Genomic DNA, 20,961 nt, shown 5'->3' with positions numbered 1-20,961 from the left:
GTGATGCGGGCTCTATACCTGTCTGTTGTGGTAAAGAAAGAGCTGAGCCATAAGGCAAGGCTCTCGATTTACCGGTCAATCTACATTCCCACCCTCACCTATGGTCATGAGCTTTGGGTAATGACCGAAAGAATGAGATCGCGAATACAAGCCTCTGAAAGGAGTTTCCTTTGCAGGGTGTCTGGACTCTCCCTTAGATATAGGGTGAGAAATTCGGTCATCCAGGAGGGACTCGGAGTAGAGCCGCTGCTTCTCCACGTCCAGAGGAGCCAGCTGAGGTGGTTCGGGCATCTGGCAAGACTATATTGCCCAGCTGGCCTGGGAGCGCCTCGGAATTCCCTCCGGGGTGCTAGTGGAAGTGGCTGGGGAAAAGGAGGTCTGGGCCTCATTGCTTAGGATGTTGCCCCCTCGACCCGAACCCCAGAGAAGCGGAAGATAATGGATGGATGGATGGATGGATGGATGTATGGATGTATGGATGGATTTATTAATTGGCACTTTTGAGGAAACCCAAGGTCACCTTACAATAATTTGATGAAATAAGAACAACCAAGGGCATCAAAAAAGAATATATCATCTAGAACAGATGTGTTTTAAGACGAGCACAATAGAATCCAACTGATGAACATAAAACGTATAATCATCTATAACATTAAAACTATCTCCTTGCATCTACACTTGTTGTCCATTCTGTCAGCTCCACTGACCATACAGTTTCACTTTGGAGTTCTACAGTTACAGGCTGGAGTCCATCTGTCTCTGCATATTTTGTTACCCTGTTCTTTAATGATCAGGACCCTCACAGAGTTTTAAGATTAAGTAGTTTTTAAGTAGTCAACCTAATGAATTACTTTGAATGCATGCTTGTTTTAGGTAAAGGTAATTTTAGTAAAACTAATTGCATTGCCTGTTACCACATACTGAAGAAGAGTGATGAATAATGAAGAACATATTAACTGGCTTTTGCTTCTTGGTCTGTTTTAACATTGTGAAGGCTTTGCCAGAAAAATATGAACGCCCCCGTCTCAGGTATAGTTGAGGCAGACCACGTTCCACCGAAGAGTGTTTTGGAGAAGATCAGGAATAAATCAATGGTGAAGGATAACAATATTAACTTGGAGTTCTCCATGAACACACTGTATCATTATCACCGACATGTACTGACCTCCGGCAGCAGTAAGGAGTCCAAAGCATGCAGGTGGGTACTCAACAAATGCTGAACTAGTCAGTCATCACTATCAGTAATGATCATGTGCACAAACATAATTAAAAATATTAATACATTATTATTATTATTATTATCACTGCAGGAGAGCAACAAATGATTCAGAGAAATTCAAAGGGAATTCCACAAATTTCCCCAAATTTCTCATTTTTTCTAATTTTCTTCATAGTTCAGTGTCTGAGATGTAAACGGAGAGATTCAGAGGGGTTTGGTGTGAGATGGCTCAGATGTCTTTATAGTGGTGGTGATAGGAACCAGGGGTTGCCATGACTACAACACAGATATAGACATTTTATTAACTATCCAAACCAGTGCACCTACACTTCTTCTGAGAAGTGAAGAGAACTTCTTTGGAACTCTTTTGCCCCAGAATGCCCTGTGTTTATCTATCTACTGTTAATAAATTGGAAAAATATATTTTCAGCCAAAAAGCTGCAGAACTATCATAAAACCTTAGTTGTGTTTCCGATTGCAAATGTTACCTGTGCCAAAAGGAACAGGTCATCACTGTATATACACTATCATGTAACTTGTGGCTTGATACTTCATCATTTATTTAAAAAAAAACAAAAAAACTTTACTATCACACTTTTTTCACGTTCCAGCTTTGGTGGTATTCTAACTTTCTCATTCTAGTGTAAAAACTCTTCTTTGCGATATTCAAGTGTTTCTTCGAATTTTGGTCTATTCCATTGCGTATTTTCAAAATTTTGGTGGATGGAAAACCTGCTAATGCCTCAGACATCAGGCAGCAAATTCATAACCATTTCATGTAATAACTTTCCACCATTGTCAGCAATTCTGACCCAGCAAGTTTCTCTAGAGTGGAGCCGAACACCAAACCACTCTGAAAGCCTTATTATTGTATATTAATAAGTATAATAAATAGTATATTGTAACAATGTTTTAAATTATGCATTTTAAATGTTTGTTTTTTTTAATTCTGAAACTTTTAAAAATCCTCCTTGAATTCCTATTTAAAGCTTCAAGTATTGAGTTTGTATTGACCAGAGCAATAAGCTTGTCTTCTGTTTATGTGCCATAGAGATTTACTGGTGAAAACCTTTAACCAGGGAGATACAGTGGAAGGACTGAAGCTCTCACTGATGATGGCACATCCAGAATTTTCTGACAACCTCCGAAATAAGCTACGTAAGCTACTACTGGTTTAAATCTTGAATCTGTGTTGATGCCGATTGTTTTTTAAAATCAACATAGGACCTGTTTCAAACAGTTTCATGCCTTAATGTGAAAGAAGGACCAACATACGTTTAATTAAAATAATATCTCACCTAGTTTATATTTATAAAATATAATATATTTTACATATAAAGTATGTAATGACTACATGAAAACACAGTAGGTGCAGAATATAAATATATATGCTTAGAAAAGAATTTATTTAAATAAAGAATAACGAATAGTATCAGAAGTCTGCTTTGTAAATATTGTGGAAGTTTTACAGAACTTTTACGTACACTAAAAATGTCAGTGTTTGAGCTGCCGTAAAATTTTTAATTAATTGAATTTCAAATAGCAAGTTAACAGAACATGAATCTTTGTTTTATGCTCTATTAACATATACTTTTAAGTTGGAGTGATAGCCCAGACAGTAGTTTCTTTAAGTTAAAACAACCCCTTTTTAAACTATAAACGACCTAAATGAATCTGTAGTTTATTGTACTGCAACATATTTTAAAGCAACAGTGATATTCAAGGCTACAACCACTAAAATGGACATTTGCTATTCTCCCAGATGATCTTTAGGCTAATCTTATGATTTTAGGGGAATTCAGTTTAGAGTTTTAATGTATGATAGACTTACATTTGATAACACTGATAGTATCCAGTAGTGTGATTACATCTGATCTAATCTAAAAGCATAGCCTAGTAAAATATTGTCCCAGTATATTCAGAGAAAATCAGTAAGTCACAGTTGTTCTGTTTTAATCTTGACTGTTGGGCTAAATTACATTTTAGACAATTTCCATTACAGCAGGACAAAGCCAGGCAAATATGTTAATGCTCTGAAAATTCAGAACATATTGACAAATAATAATAATCATCATCATAATAATAATATTTAATTTTATTTATTGGCACTTTTGAGGAAACCCAAGGTCACGTTACAATAAATTGATATAATAAGAACAAATAAGGGCATAAAAAAGATCATGCCATCTAGAACAGATGTGTTTTAAGACGAGCACAATAGAGTCCAACTGATGAAGATACAACAATCAGCTGCAACAGCCTGGACAGTTTTTCCATTAAGCCACGAAAGAATAGCAGCAGGTGAAGCTCCCAAAGCATCCAGCAATATAAAAATCTTAATGTAGCTAGGAATACTCTTTTTTCAGAGATGAACATTTGACAAAAAAATAAACCATGGCACATACAGTGCAAAGCTAAGCAAAGTACAGCCATCACACCACAGGGATAACAAAAAATGGACAAGTTAATCGTTTGACAAAGTAAGAAATCTGTAAAATGAATAAGAGATTTAAACTCATCATGCGAACTTCCCATCACGGCCAAACATCTGAGGGACCTTCCGGTTCTTGCTTGATAAAAAAGATCCCTATAGTTGTCACCAAACTGCCTTTACACAGGACATTTTGCACAATAATCTTCCATCCATCCATCCATCCATCCATCCATCCATCCATCCATCCATTCATCCATCCATCATCTTCCGCTTCTCCGGGGTTCGGGTCGCGGGGGCAGCATCCTAAGCAATGAGGTCCAGACCTCCTTTCCCCAGCCCCTTCCACTACCTCCCTGGGAGGGATTCCGAGGCGCTCCCAGGCCAGCTGGGCGATATAGTCACGCCAGCGTGTCCTGGGTCTTCCACAGGGTCTCCTCCCGGGTGGACTTGCCTGTGACACCTCCCAAGGGAGGCGTCCAGGAGGCATCCTAACCAGATGCCCGAACCACCTCAGCTGGCTCCTCTCGATGTGAAGAAGCAGCAGCTCTACTCCGAGTCCCTCCCGGATGAGCAAACTTCTCACCCTATCTCTACGGGAGAGTCCAGACACCCTGCGGAGGAAACTCATTTCGGCCGCTTGTATTCGCAATCTCGTTCTTTTGGTCATTACCCAAAGCTCATGACCATAGGTGAGGGTGGGAACGTAGATCGACCAGTAAATCGAGAGCCTTGCCTTATGGCTCAGCTCTTTCTTTACCACAACAGATCGGTAAAGAGCCCGCATCATTGCTGACCCAGCACCAATCCGCCTGTCAATCTCCCGCTCCCTTGTACCATCACTCGTGAACAAGACCCCGAGATACTTAAACTCCTCCACTTGAGGCAAGAGCTCATCCCCGACCCAGAGAGGGCTCTCCACCCTTTCCCGCACATAGCCGGCGCTCCATCAGTTGTAAGTCCAGTAAGTTTGTCCCAGGGTTAAGGTTAGGGTTTCATGTCAGTTACACTTTGACATATGTTTTGAAAAATGTCCTCTCCAGTCGTCCCGGGCATCGATTTAATGTCCAATATTTCCTCTGTAACGCACAAATTGGAGTCCACCCCTCCGATGGAGATGCCCAGCTGTGCAGCGTCAGTCATGTCAGTACTTTCATCAACAGCAAAAGAGTCAGCATGAAGTCTTTGCTTCTTCACTCAACTGTGTTCCTAAATCAGTGTCCATCTCACAAACTCCATCAGCAGCCGTATTTCTACTTAGGCTTAAATTTGCCAGACTCTGTTTTTTGTCTGGACATATGACGTTGCACACCTTGATCACGCAGCTCTTCAGAAATTCTCCCTCGGTGAACGGCCGGGCTGCTTCAGCGATCTCCCTGCTTTCACAGCAGCTTCACTTTGTGATTTTGCCCGGGTGAAAAACGTCTGCAGCTTCTTTTTTACCTCTTCTACTTTCTGTATCTTTTGCTCTGCATTCAGGTCTTTCAGGTTATCCTGATGTTTTGTCTCATAGCGCCGTCTTAGATTAAATTCTTTCAATACAGCCACAATAGTGCCACAAACGAGACAAACAGGTCTACCGGCAGGCGGCACGGTGGCGTGGTGGGTAGCGCTGTCGCCTCACAGCGAGGAGGGCCTGGGTTCGATTCCCCAGCCGGGTTACCAGGGTCCTCTCTGTGTGGAATTTGCATGTTCTCCCCGTGTCTGTGTGGGTTTCCTCCGGGTTCTCCGGTTTCCTCCCACAGTCCAAAGGACCTGGGTGTATCCTGCCTTCTGCCCAAAGACTGCTAGGATAGGCTCCAGCGTGACCCTGACGGAGAAGCGGCTTAGAAGATGGATGGATGGATGGTTTACCGGCAATGTCACTAAGCATATACCTGGCCTCCCATCGGGTTTGAAAGGCTCTGCTTTCAGAATCAACTTCTCTTTCTAGCTTTGCAATAACTTGTAGCAACAGACACTTGACATGATTGGCGCAGAAAGCGCTCCGAAAGGCAGCTGAAGCACTGCATTATGGGATCTGTAGTTTATTGTATTACCAGCGCTTCATATTGCCGGGCCATTAGTACCAATAATGTAAAATGATCTCGCGGGCCGGATATAATTGCAATGTGGCCCGCGGGCCTTGAGTTTGACACCTATGCACTACGCTAACCAGCCACTATCAAAACGCCACAGTGAAATAAATATCCACATATATCTTAATTATTATATGAATATAATTAGTATATTAATTATATTATCGGTGTTAATAAATGTGTGAGTGAGTGAGGTCTCAAATTTATGAAACGGTGATGCTTAGTCCTGAGTGAGTTTCTGATTTAACCAATTTTATTCTCTCTCTGTTCTCCTCTCCGGCAGATATCCAACGGAATTTCAAGACCTTTGATTCTGGACTTCCACAGAACAAAAGGAACCAATACTACAAGGATGGCTATGTAAGGCTGGTTGAAGCGTACAGTAGCAAGAGCTTAATCAACCAAAACCAGAAGACAGAGCTGATGCGCTGGATAGACCAAGATCAGTTCCTTAAGGACAAGCCTTTGACAGACAAAATGATAGCAGTGATCCCAAGAAATAAGAAGTGAGTCAACTTGGTTGCATGTCAACTCTGCTGGCGTTCATCCAAGTCCACGCTCGTTTTTATAAGACATTTGCGTTTAAAACTGAGGAAGGAGGAGACAGGAAGAGGAAGAGACAGGAGACAGGAAGAGGAAGAGACAGGAAGACGCTATGCTGTAGTAACGCAGACTTCAACGCGAACCTCGGCAATATTGAGCAAGGCAGCAAGTCAGTAATCTATAAACCACATGGATTAGTTTTCTTAGCCAACACAGTTATAAAACAACTTTAAAAGCTATAAAATTTATATTAATAAACTACTCACTACCGGAAGTACACTGGAGGACGGTGAAGAAGATCTGGACAGTCTGCAAGCTTACATCGACGAGTGTTTCGACCGAGTCGTAATGGGAAAACCAACCAACACTCCGTCCAGCAACAAAGGAGCTCCATCCACCAAGAGGAGTCGCCCAGAAGATTCACCAGGGGCTTCTTCTCAGTCCAGCGAAGTGGCGGACATTTTGGAGTCCATCGATAAGAAGCTGTCCAGTTTCGACGCTCGCCTCTCCATTTTGGAAATTCTTCACAAGGAGTTTCAGGCTCTCCGGGAGTCGGTAGAGTTCAGCCAACAGCAGGTGGAAGCACTTGCTGTGGAGAACGCCGCTCTCAGAGAGTCGGTGAATTCCCTCACCAAGGGAATGACCCGGCTCTCGGAGGAGAATAAAAAAATCAGGGAAACCGTCACCGAGCTCCAGGCCCGCAGCATGAGGGACAACCTCGTGTTTTCGGGTCTACCGGAGAAATCGGAGGAAAACCCGGAAACGACAGTGAAAGAGTTCTTGCAATCCTACCTGAAGCTCCCGGAAGACACTGTTAAAACCATCAACTTCGATCGTGTTCACCGTATAGGAGCTAAGCGACCCGGGGCACACAGACCCAGACCAATCGTTGCCAAATTCGAACGTTTCAAGCAGAAAGAGCTGGTGAAGAGCCGCGGACGGGAGCTGAGAGGAACGGACTTCAGCGTCAACGATCAGTTTCCTAAAGAGATCCTGGAGCGACGCAAAATCCTGTTCCCTCTCCGGAAAAAACATATTCAAGAAGGTTCACGAGCTATCATTGCGGTGGACAAACTCTATATAAACGGACAGCTCTATCGCGACCAGGAAACCACGCCATGGCTATACTGATCAGGTGACCTGTGTATACAAACGCCTTTTTTCTCCATCTTCTTTGTTTTGTTTTTTTTTCTTTTTTTACATGTCTATATATAACAATTAATGCCGGTTTAGACAGCATAGTGGACTTTATGTTAAGTAATTATTATTTTTATTTTTATTTATTTATTTATTTATTTTTTCTTTCTCTTTTTTTTTTTTTTTTTCTTTCTCTTCCCCTCATTCTTTTGCTATATTTGTCACTTTGGAGCACCCTTTCCTTTTCTTTTCTTTCTGCATCCAACATGTTTGCTACACAACACACACAATGCTATACAGGACACATAACATGCAATGTACACTCACACACACATCCACACACACACACACATCTTCAGTGAGCACGCAACACTTTCTCGATTAATTTCAATATGAGCACACTGAGGTTTGTTTCATGGAATGAGCGTGGAGTTGGTTCAAGGGAGAAGAAGGTGAAAATTATTAACCGATTAAACGACTTGCAGGCTGACATTGTGTTCCTACAGGAGACACATGTGTCCAGAACATCTGCACACACACTCTCCTCTTCACAGTTTCCTCATATGTACTCAGCCTGTTACAACTCTAAACAAAGAGGTGTAGCTATATTAATTAACAAAAGGATAAACTTCTCTATTAGAAACACGATGTCAGACCCCGAAGGCAGATTTATAATACTTAATCTATCTATTCAGAATATAGATTTATGTATTGCCAGTATATATGGACCAAATGTTGATGATCCCTCCTTCTTTCATACCTTCTTCACCTCACTTGCTGATCACTCTGATACCACAATTGTAATAGGAGGGGACTTCAACCTGGTACTTAATGCAGAGATTGACAGGCTTAGTACAGCAGTGAGTCAAAGAAACTGGCAGTCTGCAGACATTCTTAAACAATACATGAAGGATTTTGGTCTTTGCGATGCTTGGCGCTCACATCACCCCACTCTGAGAGATTATAGTTTTTTCTCACAAGTACATCACTCCCACTCCCGCTTGGATTACTTTTTAGTCAGTAGCTCCATGATGACGGAAATCACAGACACTCAGATACATCCGATCACTATTAGTGATCACGCACCTGTATCTGTGTCTCTGACACAGAAACGAGTTACACCATCAACTAGGAACTGGAGATTTAATACATCATTACTTAAAGAACAAGATTTCATTAATTATTTTAAACGAGAGTGGGCTATATACTTAGAACAAAATAATCTGCCGGAAATATCGCCATGTGTTCTATGGGAAGCAGGAAAGGCAGTAATGCGGGGTAAAATAATTTCTTACTGCGCACATAAGAAAAATAAAGAAAAAACACTTATATTAGAATTGGAACAGAAAATTAAATCTTTAGAAAAGGCCTATGCTGCATCACCACAAGAAAATATAATTAACAGCCTGAGGAAACTTAAATTGGAATTAAATGAAATACTTGATAAGAAGACACAATTTATGTTGCAGAGGTTGCGTCTGGAAAACTTTGAACATGGAAATAAATCTGGAAAATTCCTGGCCAATCAGTTAAAACTGAATAAAGAAAAAACAGCTATTCACTCTATTAAAGACTCGGTCGGTAATATTACTCATGACCCACAACAAATAAATAACTCCTTTAAAGACTTTTATGAAGCCTTATACTCATCACAGATTAATCCATCTGATGCTGAAATTGAAGAATTTCTTAATGATATAAATCTACCTAAATTAAATGAGGATCAGATTACAACTCTTGATTCACCGTTTTCATCATCTGAATTCTATAAGGCAATACAGCACCTTCCAAATAATAAAGCCCCAGGCCCAGACGGGTTCCCAGCAGAATTCTATAAAGAATTTTGGCCTGTGTTAGAACCTACTTTTTTCAGAATGGTGACTCAAATCAAGAATAACCACACAATCTCCCCAAACATGAACTCTGCCAACATTAGCCTGCTTCTTAAACCAGGCAAAGACCCAACACTTCCATCTAGCTATCGCCCAATCTCTCTTATTAATGTAGACCTTAAAATTATTTGCAAAGTTCTCGCAAGAAGATTAGAAAAAATCACTCCATATATTATACATTCGGACCAAACAGGTTTTATCAAGGGCCGGCACTCAGCCGATAACACACGCCGACTAATAAATATAATAGATTACTGTTCCATTAACAAATTAGAAAAAATAGTAGTCTCTTTAGATGCAGAGAAAGCATTCGACAGGGTAAATTGGAAATTTTTGTTAGCAGTTCTACATAAATTTGGATTTGGCCCATCCTTTATAAACTGGATCGAAACATTATACAGCTCTCCAAATGCACGGGTTAGGACAAATGATCTTATTTCACAAAGCTTCAGTCTGCAGAGGGGAACTAGACAAGGTTGCCCACTCTCTCCCTCAATGTTTATCATCTTCATTGAGCCACTAGCAGCAAAAATCAGACAGAATGTAAACATCAAAGGAATCCAAACAGAAAATACAGACCATAAAATAAGCCTTTATGCTGATGATGTATTACTTTTCCTCGGGAACTCACAAACCGCTCTTCTAAAGACAATCACACTTATAGATAAGTTCTCATCTGTATCAGATTACTCCATTAATTGGAGTAAATCAACAGTTTTGCCTCTGAATTGTAAATTTCAGAACATCATACCTACATCACTACAGTCGGGCAACATTAGATATCTAGGTATAAATTTTTCTCCCAGGCTGTTAGATCTGGTACGACTGAACCATATTCCTTTACTAAAAACAATAGAGGACGATCTCACACGTTGGAACTCTCTACCTATATCTCTCATGGGGAGAGTTGCCACAATAAAAATGATGATTCTGCCTAAAGTAAATTATCTGTTCTTAATGATCCCTAATAAACCTTCTATTGCTTGGTTTAAGTCGCTAGACTCATATATTTCTAAATTTTTATGGAAAAGTAAAACATCTAGAATAAGCTTGAAGACTTTACAAAAGCTAAAATGCAGCGGTGGTCTAGAACTACCAAATTTTTATCACTATTTTTTAGCCAATAGACTACAGTATGTTTCAAGGTGGATGAAATCAAACCGCTCAGACAGCCCATGGCTGGATCTGGAACAAACACTCTGTGGGAAATTGAAAATATCTGACTTACCTCTCATTAGCTCCAGCATTAAACATTACAATTGCTTTAAAAGCCTTACAATAAGCACCACCCTGATAGCCTGGTGGGAATTCTTAAAGATGGCTAAGTCTTCACTAATCCCTTGTAAATTAACACCCATTTGGAACAATCCCGATATATGTCGGAAAAAGACAGTACTGAATTTTTCAGAATGGCAAGAAAAAGGAATAAATAATTTAGAACATGTTATTCATGAAGGGACCTTTATTTCATTTGAAGATCTTATTTTAAAATATGAAATTAGCAGTAGCAAATTTCTGGAATATCACCAATTGAGGTCCATCATACAGGCAAGATTTAATCTAAGTAATCTAAATCTAGAAATCCCTGTGTGGATAACAGACTTTCTAAACCTCTATACCCCTAAACTGTTATCAAAAATATACAAATTATTATTAAAAATTAATGATTCAATATCCCTTCCAATTACAAAATGGGAGAGAGATCTTTCCATCATCCCGGATGAAAATTTCTGGACACAGATATGTCTAAATACTTTTAAAATGACTAAAAATCCAAATTTACAACTTATACAATACAAAACTCTCCATAGAATACATTATACAGGGCACAGAATGTTCCAAATGGGCCTCAGAGAAACAAATATATGCACTAACTGCACAGGTAATTATATTGAAAATTATAAGCATGCTATATGGTCTTGCATGCCAGTTCAGAGATTTTGGCAGACAATATGTGAAGACTTATCCACATGGTTCCATTGTGATATCCAAGCCTCACCAAAACTGTGCATTTTAGGTGATATAAGTGAATTAAACATAGAAACGAATATATCACCTATAGTTCTTACTGCCTTATGCATCGCCAAGAAAACTATCCTCATGAAGTGGAAATCAAAAAATGATTTATGTATAACTCACTACAGAAACCTACTTCTAGACCACATTAGTCTGGAAAGAATGTCTGCTACCACTAAAAATCAATTGACTACATTTGAATCCCTCTGGTCCCCACTGATCAGCTCCATCACGTGATGGGGGTAACCGGCTGTAGTCTTGTCTTGTGGTGTACCCAGCAGGTGGCTGGGGGTGGGCTGGGGGATTTGGATGTCTGATGGCTCTTGGACTGGAGATGGGGGCTGACGCTCTGCGGTTTCTGTGTGCGGGCCCTGTTGTTGATGGTGGGGGGCCTGGATGTGTGCGCTCACGGTCTTGGGGTGGGGACCTGGGGACCCGTGGGGGTGGGTGCTGGCCCCGTCCGGGGGGCTGGCCTCCTCTGTGTGGGCCGGGGTGTGGGATCTGGGGCCTTGGCGCCTGGGGTCGCCCGTCCCCCGTTTGGGCTCCTCCCTGCGCTGGAGGGGTCTGTGCCCCCCTGGGCGCACCGCCGGGTGATGGGGGTCTGGGGCGCGCCGGGGTGTCTGTCTGGCATTCCAGGATTCTTGATGCCTCCCGGGAGGAGGGGTGGGGCACTCAAGTAGGGGGACAACCACATAGGGCTGGTTGGTTCTGGACCCAGGACCACTGTGTTTGCGTATATATGGGTGTGTGTGAAGTTTGTGCGGGTGAGTGTGTTTGTGTTGGTATGTATGTGTGTGTGTTTGTATTGTAATCGTGAGTATGTGTATTGTAATCGTGAGTATGTGTATGTGTGATAATTGTTGTCTCTTGTGTGCGTGTGGGTGTGTATGTTTTGTGCTGTGTCAGCTGTGTGGGCGGGCGCCGGCCTGGAGCGCGGTGGTGTCCTGGGGGCTTGGCCGCTTCGGGCCCTGGGCCGGCCTTCCCTGCGCCGCGGCCGGGTGTAGGAAACCGGGGTGCCTAGTGAGCTAGCGCCAGCTGGCTCTCTTCCTCCGAGGGGTAGTTCTCTGCCTCTCGGTCTTTCTTATCCTGACCCTTCCCCTCCTCCCACTCAGTCAAACATCACACTACACATGGGGGTTCTGGGGGAGGGGGGCCCATGCTACAGTGAGTAGGGCCACCTACCTGGCTCTGCTCGCTGTGATGCGTGATGTCCCACTCCTCCCCTTTTTTCCCCCCTTACAATGACACATTTCATGACACAGTACAGTACACACAGGGCTTTGGGGGGCAGGTGTCACTCAGTGGATGGTGGGTGGCGCTGCTGATGTGACCTCACTTATCTGCTCACTGCTACCTGCCCCTCAATTTTATTTACACATTAGACATTGAGGGCCTTGGGGGGCAGCGTGGCAGTGTGCTGTTATTCAGTACTACATTGCCTCTGTCCCTCCAATTTTAATTGCACTGTAGCTCACACACATTCTTTTCATTTCACACACATATTGAGTGTGTGGGGGGGGGGTGGGCAGGTCCTCTCACACCGGTTTGGTGCACCCTGCCTGGTGGGGAGACCGGCCGGTCATTCGGGGCCGGGGTGGCTGCCTCCCTGGGTTACCGCTGACCCGTGCTGGTGTCCGCCCGCCGATACTGTGAGTCCATGTATGTTCCGTGTGTATGCATGAGTGGGTGACTGGTGTGTGCGAGTGTGGGTGTGGGTGTGTGTGGGTGCATGTGAACATGTGTGTGTGGACAGCTGGGCCTGGGTCTATGACTTGCTGAGCCTGGACATCTGTGGTACATGGTGGTGGGCAGGAGTTACCCCTCCCCACCGCTCCCCGCTGCTTGCCGACTCCGCCCCACACCCGGGGTATGGGTGCCCTGTGGGTCCCTGGGTGCATGACTGGACATCGTGGCGTGGTCCCTGCCCTGCTCCCTTGGCGGTTGTGTCCTGAGGGTGGTTTGGGCCTTTCTGGCATGGGGGGGGGGGTCCTGCCGGGGGTCGGCCGGTCTCGGGCGCCTGGGCCCTCGGGGGCCGCATGCTCGGCTCATGCTGGGGATGTTGGCCTGCCGGGGGGGGTGGGCTGCTCATTGCCTCTGGCTCTCCGGTCACTTGCCCTTTGTCTGTGGGCGCTCTGTCTGGGGCCTCCATTCTTCGTCCTCTGGGGCGTGCACGCGGTGGCCGTCGGAGCGTGTGGCCTCAGGTCTCCTGAGTTCCTAATGGGCTGTGGATGGTCCGGGTCCCCCGGGTCCTTCCCTATCTGTCTCTGGACCACGGGGGCATGGTTGCGGCTTCTTGCCCTCATTGCTGAGCACATTCCATGACACATGACACGTGAACGCATATACACACATATACACATTGCTGCAAACAGTAGAATTGTGTGTGGTGGGTGGGTGTATATGTATAGAGGCATATGTATAGATATGTAAACATGTGTATGTATGTAGCAGCAAATAGTAGAATTATGTCTGGGTGTATATATGTATATGTATATGTGAATATGTATATGTATGTATATCTGTATAATTGTTTTTTTCCCCTCCCCTTTTTTTTTTTTTTTTTTTTTTTTTTTTAACTTACTTATTTATCTATTTATTTTTATTTAGTTGTCTGTTTATTTACTTATTTTATTTGTTTTTTCTCTCTTTTTTATTATTATTATTATTTTTTTTTTCTATTTATTTATTTACTTACTTAATTATCATTATTATGATTTATTATTATTATTATTTTTTTTTTTTTTTTTTTCTCTCTCCTCCCTTCTTCTCTTTCTTTCCTGTCCTCTTTTTTAATGCCTGTCAGGCCTGGCCAAACAAATAAAATAAAAACTTTAACAAGAATAGGCTTTAGTAACCTATAGAGCTTTTTCTTGTGAAAACAAATATGTTTGGTACATCAGTACATTCGGATTACCATTCCGATTGCAAAAATGGCCAGATATGACAGGTTAAAAAAAAAAAAAAAAAAAAAAACTGAGAATGTTTCTAAATTCAAGTGCAGGGCAGGAACCACCTCAGCACTGCCCTCGTCAATACACTGATCAGTTCATGTTCTTCACTGTCCTTATTCTGAAGCTGTTATCAGTAAATGTTTGCTATGAATACAATGTTTTTAAGACTGCATGAGCGCATTCGTAACACATTATAATCCATTCACAACACGTTATAAACATAGTGACAGATATTTATAAAAATGCATTCTGCTTAGTATGAATTATTAACATAGTGCATTATAAGCCGTGTTTATAACTCTTTATATCGTAAGTGTGAAAGTGTGCGCAGCGCGTTATAACCTGACTTGCCGTGAAGATGCACCAAGCTATGCCACGATTACTTTGAACATCTTACGAGCATTATCATTTATTTAGAGTTATCTAGAACCGAATAAAGGCTTACCGTTATTTCTAACGTATTGTAAGGTGTATTTGCATGTTTCAGTTTTAGCGACAGAATTTCAAAACTTATTATTTTGGGTGTAGATTTTAATGCTGTAAACACTGACTTTATAATCCCATTATAAGAGCTTATAATTATGTGAACTCTCTGAAGTGGAACATATTTTAGACTTTAACATTTCTAATGAACTTTAGTTTTACATCATAGCAACCCTACTACCCATCATTGCCCTCTCCCTTCTGGAGCTACCCTAAGCATGAGGCTGCTGATGAGTGAAGGCAGTGGAGAGCAGTCACCGCCCGTTTTTATTACTACATTTCTTAGTCAGTGCCTCCACCTCTACTTCTACTTCCTTCTTTCCTAAGAGGCTCTTCCACAAATAAATATTCTAGGCTTAAAGTTACATTCACACTTAACACCTACATTAAAGTACTGACTGAAGGATTCACTGAAAGACTGCAATGTACAACATGAAGCACGTCTTACAAGCTTCGGATACCGCTGTTTAAACTAGAGGCACCATAAGAATATGAAATCCAACATGGTAGCTTTGTGGTGACAGAGGGTCTTTGGGTGTGGATGGGGGGTCTCTGGGTGGGGGTCTGATGGGTTCTTTGCTGGGGTGGCACAGCAACGCTCAGCGCTCTGAATGACCATCCCTAATGACACTGGAAATACTTTGGCTTGAACTTTCCTTTAGTCTAAAATAAGTCTCGCTTTACTTCTAACTCACAGAGACATCTTACAAGCTCAGTACTTATCAAATGCTGTGGTCATAATGCATTATAAACACATTAATAATGCATCACATAGAATACATAACACCTCATGATTCCTGGCATAAGCCTGTATAGCTGCTAAGAAGCAGTCGAATTGCATGCATAACGCTTTCTAAAGCCAAAGAATATGAACTCATTATGAAGTAATTTGCATAACGCTCTGAAACATCTGTTCATTAGAATATGGTAAACAGTAACGGAGTAATGTACTAAATCCCAGGATTAGAAAACCGGACGGCTTTCAGAACTTTCTTTAGACACCAATGAGGTTTGATTACAGATGGAAAATAAAAACAGTCTTATTTGTAGATAATGATCCTGTTGGTCTAGTTAGCAACAGAAATGATCCAAAAACATGATTCAATACCCAGAAAAGGGCGAAAAACCCAGATGATTCAATACCCAGAAAAGGGCGAAAAACCCAGATGATTTAATACCCAGAAAAGGGCGCATTCCTTCACGTCCCTTCTTGCGTGAACACAATGAGAGAACTGACGTTGAGTGAATGGGTAGCAGATGCTTTGGAGGAGGTGTCCAGCAAGCGTCCAGCATGTCCTCATCACATCCTTGCTCTTTCTCTGAGTGTCTGTGTTTCAAAAGTTTGATCAGTTGCTTTGTTTTCTTACCTTTATTTTCCTCTTATTTCATGGAATGAATAGGAGACATTAAACGCTTAAAGTGCTGTACAAGTAAATCTTCTAGCCGACTGCTTGTTCTGGCATCGTGTAAGACAAATAAATGAATGAGAAAACAACCTATTGGTGGTTATTCACTGTGTCTTCTGCAGGCTAACTGATGCATAAAATGATCTCTAATGCTACTAAATTTATATATATGTATATATATGGAGCCCCTTGTAAATTTGTGGCTAACGTTTTATTTCATTTCATAAAGTGACCTTGTTTTAAAATGTTTAAAATGATTTAAAAACTGTATAAAAATGTTAAAATGCCACGTCTGATGCTCAGGAGTTAAGTGTTCTCATGTGCTGTGAAAAGTTGTCAATCTCTGTTGTACACTTCCTCCTGCTGACTGGCGCTCTGTCTGCGTGGGGGCGGGAGGAGAGGGAGAGGAGAGGAGAGGTGTGGGGTGTGGAGAGAGAGAGGAAGGGGCGAGAGGAGAGAACACGGCAGATACAGGTAGAAAAAAGTCATGGGAAACACGTTATATTGAGGTTCCTCATCAAGTCCAGAGCCAGGCTGTCGATCAGAGAAGCCCCACAGTGGCCTGTCCTGACTGAGTGTGGGAAACGAGGGAGACTCTCCCTCATAAAGTGAAGCTCTGCCTGGAGTCACTGCTGCTGTTGGCACTAAGCTCTGCTGGCATCAGCCCAGCCGGCTGGCATACAGCTCCCTGCCAGCTGAAGTCCGCCCTCTCTGTGAGCTGGTCGGTGAGACTTGGGGACCACCAGGTGCTGGTTAAGTACCACCAGGTACAGGTTAAGTGTTTCTTTCTGCCATTTAGTTCGAGGCACAAGCAGCGTTCAGGCCCACCAAGAGAGACAGAGAGAAAAAAGGGGAAGCCCGTATTTTTATTTCCTTTTATTTCAGTATTTCTGACCAGGTCCATTGGAGTTTACTGATGCAGTCTGAGTGTCAGTGTGCCCGCGTTAGTGCTGTGTATTAATAGGGTATTATTATACATGTCTGGGAACCACTGAACACTAAATAGTGTATTTTATGGGGTTTTTTTTAACTCTTTTGTTATGTGACCAAAAGGGACATCAGATTTGAGCGACCAAATTGAGTGATCTCTATTTTTTTTTCTCTAAGCTGGTTTTAATAAATACCCCAGCCCAAGATACAGTATTATTAATACAGTGTCTTATTAATCATAAGAAGCTGGGATTTTGTTTGTTGTAAGTTATAATAGTCTCGTGTCTAAAGTGTTGCTCTAAGTACACCGGTCATATTTGGTAAGCTGGATTATAACTGAGGTGAAATATTATTCAGAAGGGTTCCTTTACTAGCCTGTATTTATAACTCTGCCTGTTTTATTTAAGCAGTTTCTGTTAAAAAAGGGCACAAACTCACCTAACTCATATAGCATAGCCTAGAGTTAAGGGGGCGCTACATATATATATATATATATATTATTTTAGTAATATTATAGCATCTAAAATTGCTTTGTTCTAGCTTTAAACATGCATTATATAATTTATATATATATGCATTTTTGTTATTTTAACAATATTATAGTTCTAAAATAAATATTGTATATACAGTAATCATTTTATTTTATATATATATATATATAACATTTTATATTCTTGATTTGAATGAACTTCTTTCTGCAGGTTAACTTTGTTGGAACTTCTTTCTTGAGGTTCTACAGGTTTCTCAGTCATTTCAGAACCTTCGACAGCTCTGTTTCATCTTTCTGGACAATTTTATTTACAGTTTCCTCCTGATTACACTACTGCTAGTGTTTATGAGTCTTAAACATACTGGATCATTTTTTTCTGGCAGTCTTTCTCAGTGTATCAGTAGACTTCACACATACGGAGAATTCAATGAGCTCTGCATGAATAAAAGCAAATTACAGACAAAATGTTTTGTTGTATAAAATAAAAACAATAAATTTAACCCAAACCTTCACAAATTAAGATTTATTATTTATATATGATTCATTTTGACTGACCGCTTAAACAGCTCACCTTCTTCTTCATCACTAACCTCTATCAGATCTGCTCCTCCTGCCCCGTCCGTCTCCTTCGGCTTCCCAGTCCATCTCCTCACCTGTGTTTAGTAACATATCAGCGTGGCTTCGTAGTAAAAGAGTGCGGGTACTAGACTGGCCTGCCTGCAGTCCAGACCGGTCTCCCATTGAAAATGTGTGGCACATTATGAAGAACAAAATATGACGATGGATACCCCGGACTGTTGAGCAACTGAAGCTGTACATCAAGCAAGAATGGGAAAGAATTCCACCTACAAAGCTTCAACAATCAGTGTCCTCAGTTCCCAAACGCTTATTGAGTACTGTTAAAAGGAAAGGTGATGTAACACAGTGGTAAACACGCCCCTGTCCCAACTTCTTTGGAACGTGTTGCAGGCATCAAATTCAAAATGAGTGAATATTTGCAAAAAACAATAAAGTTTATCCGTTTGAACATTAAATATCTCGTCTTTGTAGTGTATTCAGTTGAATACAGGTTGAAAAGGAGTTGCTAATCATCCTATTCTGTTTTTATTTATGTTTTACACAACGTCCCAACTTCACTGGAATTGGGGTTGTACAACCCGGTTGGGCGCAACATAAAAACAAAGAGGCCTCTGTGCCCTCCCGGATCCCCAGGTCACACATACAACCAGTTTCACGATAAGAACAATTTGATTTTATGTTCAAGAGTTCAAGGCTTTAGACATGTATGAAACATTAGGGGAGGGAAGGGTAAAATAACAAAAACACAGCTCACTTAAGTTTAGAAAACATAACTTACCTAACAAACAAAAAGAGAATCACCTACAATTTCTAACCTCACTTCCTAACTAAAGCAAGCCAGGAGAAAAGACGCCAACAGGAAAATGACCCCTTTTCCCCAAAGGGGGTTTATATATGAGCGCTATGTCTGGACAGCCACGTTAGCCGAGTGTTTACAGTGTACTTCAATGAAAGTGTAACAGGACGAGCTTCATGAAAACCTCAACGACAAACAACGAAGCACCAACAAACCACGCACCACTGGCCAAGCTCTCACACCAGCACAGCTCTACTGCAGTAGTGCCGCTTGAGGAACGGTGATGCTACCGATGGAAATGCAGGAAAGCAGAAGGTAAATGGTGAAGAACCTCAACATTTAAAACAAATACTGTCTGATAGTAATATTGCCAGGAGATCTGGGCTCCATACTCACTCTTTACACTTAAAATCAGACAGAAACTCTAACCCCAAGATACCCTGCACAACCATTACCAGTCTTCTTATCTCTCCCTTCACTGTCCAGAAGCTGCATTAGAGGTAAAGTTCCTGTGAAAATGATTTTAAAGCAATGAAACTCATTAACCGTTAATAACATAGGACTCAGTCTAAATGACAAAAGGGTGTTGATTCTCATTACTTTAGATCAGGGCTGCCCATAATTATGTGGCTTGAGATCTGCTTTTTACAGGGGACAGGTCAATCAATCAATCAATCAATAACACTGTAAAAAACAGACCCCTCCTGCTCGGCATGGCGAGAGGTCTCACTCTTCTGAAAGAGTCGGTGTGTGTTAGAAAAGGAAAAGGCTCAAATGGCTCTACACGAACTGGCTACTGACTAGAGAGGCTACTAGAGAGGCAAATTCCCAGCAGTGCTTTAGGTGGTGGTGGAGTAGCTACGGTAACAACCAGTAATTTAACCCACACAGAAACAGATGCACATTTGGCTGATCTTGTTAAAAATTCTCTGAGTTTCTTGAGCTTTGTTCTGAACTTGAATTGTCGTTTCATATTTTGTGATCCACTGCATGGATTTTGATGGCAGTTCATTTTATTGCTGATTGTTGAGTGAAAAATAATTAGCATGGGTGAAGTAGGAGGCCTAGGTGACCTGGAAGGATCCACTTGCAGGTTTAATACAAAGTTTGATCATCCATAAAAACTAGAACAGGCTGGTATCAGGAACCAGATATCAGGAACATTACAATCAAAAGTATCCAACAAATCAGCGATAAAACCCAACCAAAAAAGCAAAAACCCAGAAAAAAACAATAGTTCAAAATAAAGAGAGGTAACGTAACAACTGGCAGCGCCTCCTACTGGTTGGATGTTTGGAGAGGGGTATTTGTAGGGGAGGAACTTAACAGAGAAAAAGGTGAGAGTTGAAAGAAACTGCCTCAGAATTTGGGGGATGCTGACCTCTGGCGTCCAAAGTCAGGAGTGCTATTCATTATCCGTCTTAAAACTCAAGAAGGCAGGTTTTAATTGGAATTTCCAATTGAGCTGCATGTTCAATATAAACGTGAATGTCGCTCTTTTAAGCGGGTGAGCCCGTCAGTCATGTAAAACATGACCAGCTGCGCCACAACACAGGCATAATCCTCCATGAAGATGAAGCCTTTCCTTCTGGGTTGGACGAGAAGAGTCACACTGCATAGGGCTGGGGGTGCATGTTGGGTTCTTGTCAGTTCGACGCAGTCAAAAGTGGTGGTCCGAGTCGAGGTTGCGAGGTATAACAGGAGCACGGAGAGCTGGTAGATCTGGATTGAGGTTTCCAGGAGGGTAGCAGATGGTCTAAACCAATCGCATTACATCCTCATCTTCACATGCTAGGTCAGTCAGTATGTCTGAGGCAAGAGTTGAAGGTACAGAGGGCGTAGTCAGAACAGGCGAGGGTCAGAACCAGACAGCAAGAGAACCAAAACAAACGGGACATCCAGAGAGTAGCCAAAGACCAGTCCGAGTTCAAAACCTCAAACAAAACAAACCAAAAAGGGCAACGACCAAAGGACCGGTCAGAAATACGGAAAACAGGTCGTACATGAAAG

General features: G+C 41.9%; 1 protein-coding gene across 2 annotated transcripts in view; it reads left to right on the top strand.

Annotated features, from left to right (window-relative positions):
* Positions 1-16,245, top strand: part of LOC108415645 — a 28,159-nt gene extending 11,914 nt beyond the window's left edge. For both annotated transcript variants that reach the window (XM_037533722.1, XM_037533717.1), the window contains exons 5-8: positions 995-1,198; positions 2,271-2,377; positions 6,012-6,321; positions 14,295-16,245. In XM_037533722.1, the coding sequence (XP_037389619.1) occupies positions 995-1,198; positions 2,271-2,377; positions 6,012-6,238 (538 nt within the window). In that variant the 3' untranslated portion in view covers positions 6,239-6,321; positions 14,295-16,245. The remainder of the gene's footprint in view (positions 1-994; positions 1,199-2,270; positions 2,378-6,011; positions 6,322-14,294) is intronic.
* The last annotated feature ends 4,716 nt before the right edge of the window (positions 16,246-20,961 follow it).

This window comes from Pygocentrus nattereri, chromosome 2, assembly GCF_015220715.1.
Source record: "Pygocentrus nattereri isolate fPygNat1 chromosome 2, fPygNat1.pri, whole genome shotgun sequence".
Taxonomy (NCBI): domain Eukaryota; kingdom Metazoa; phylum Chordata; class Actinopteri; order Characiformes; family Serrasalmidae; genus Pygocentrus; species Pygocentrus nattereri.
The sequence above is the reverse complement of the archived record's forward strand: the minus strand, read 5'-3'. Positions and strand labels throughout refer to the sequence as shown.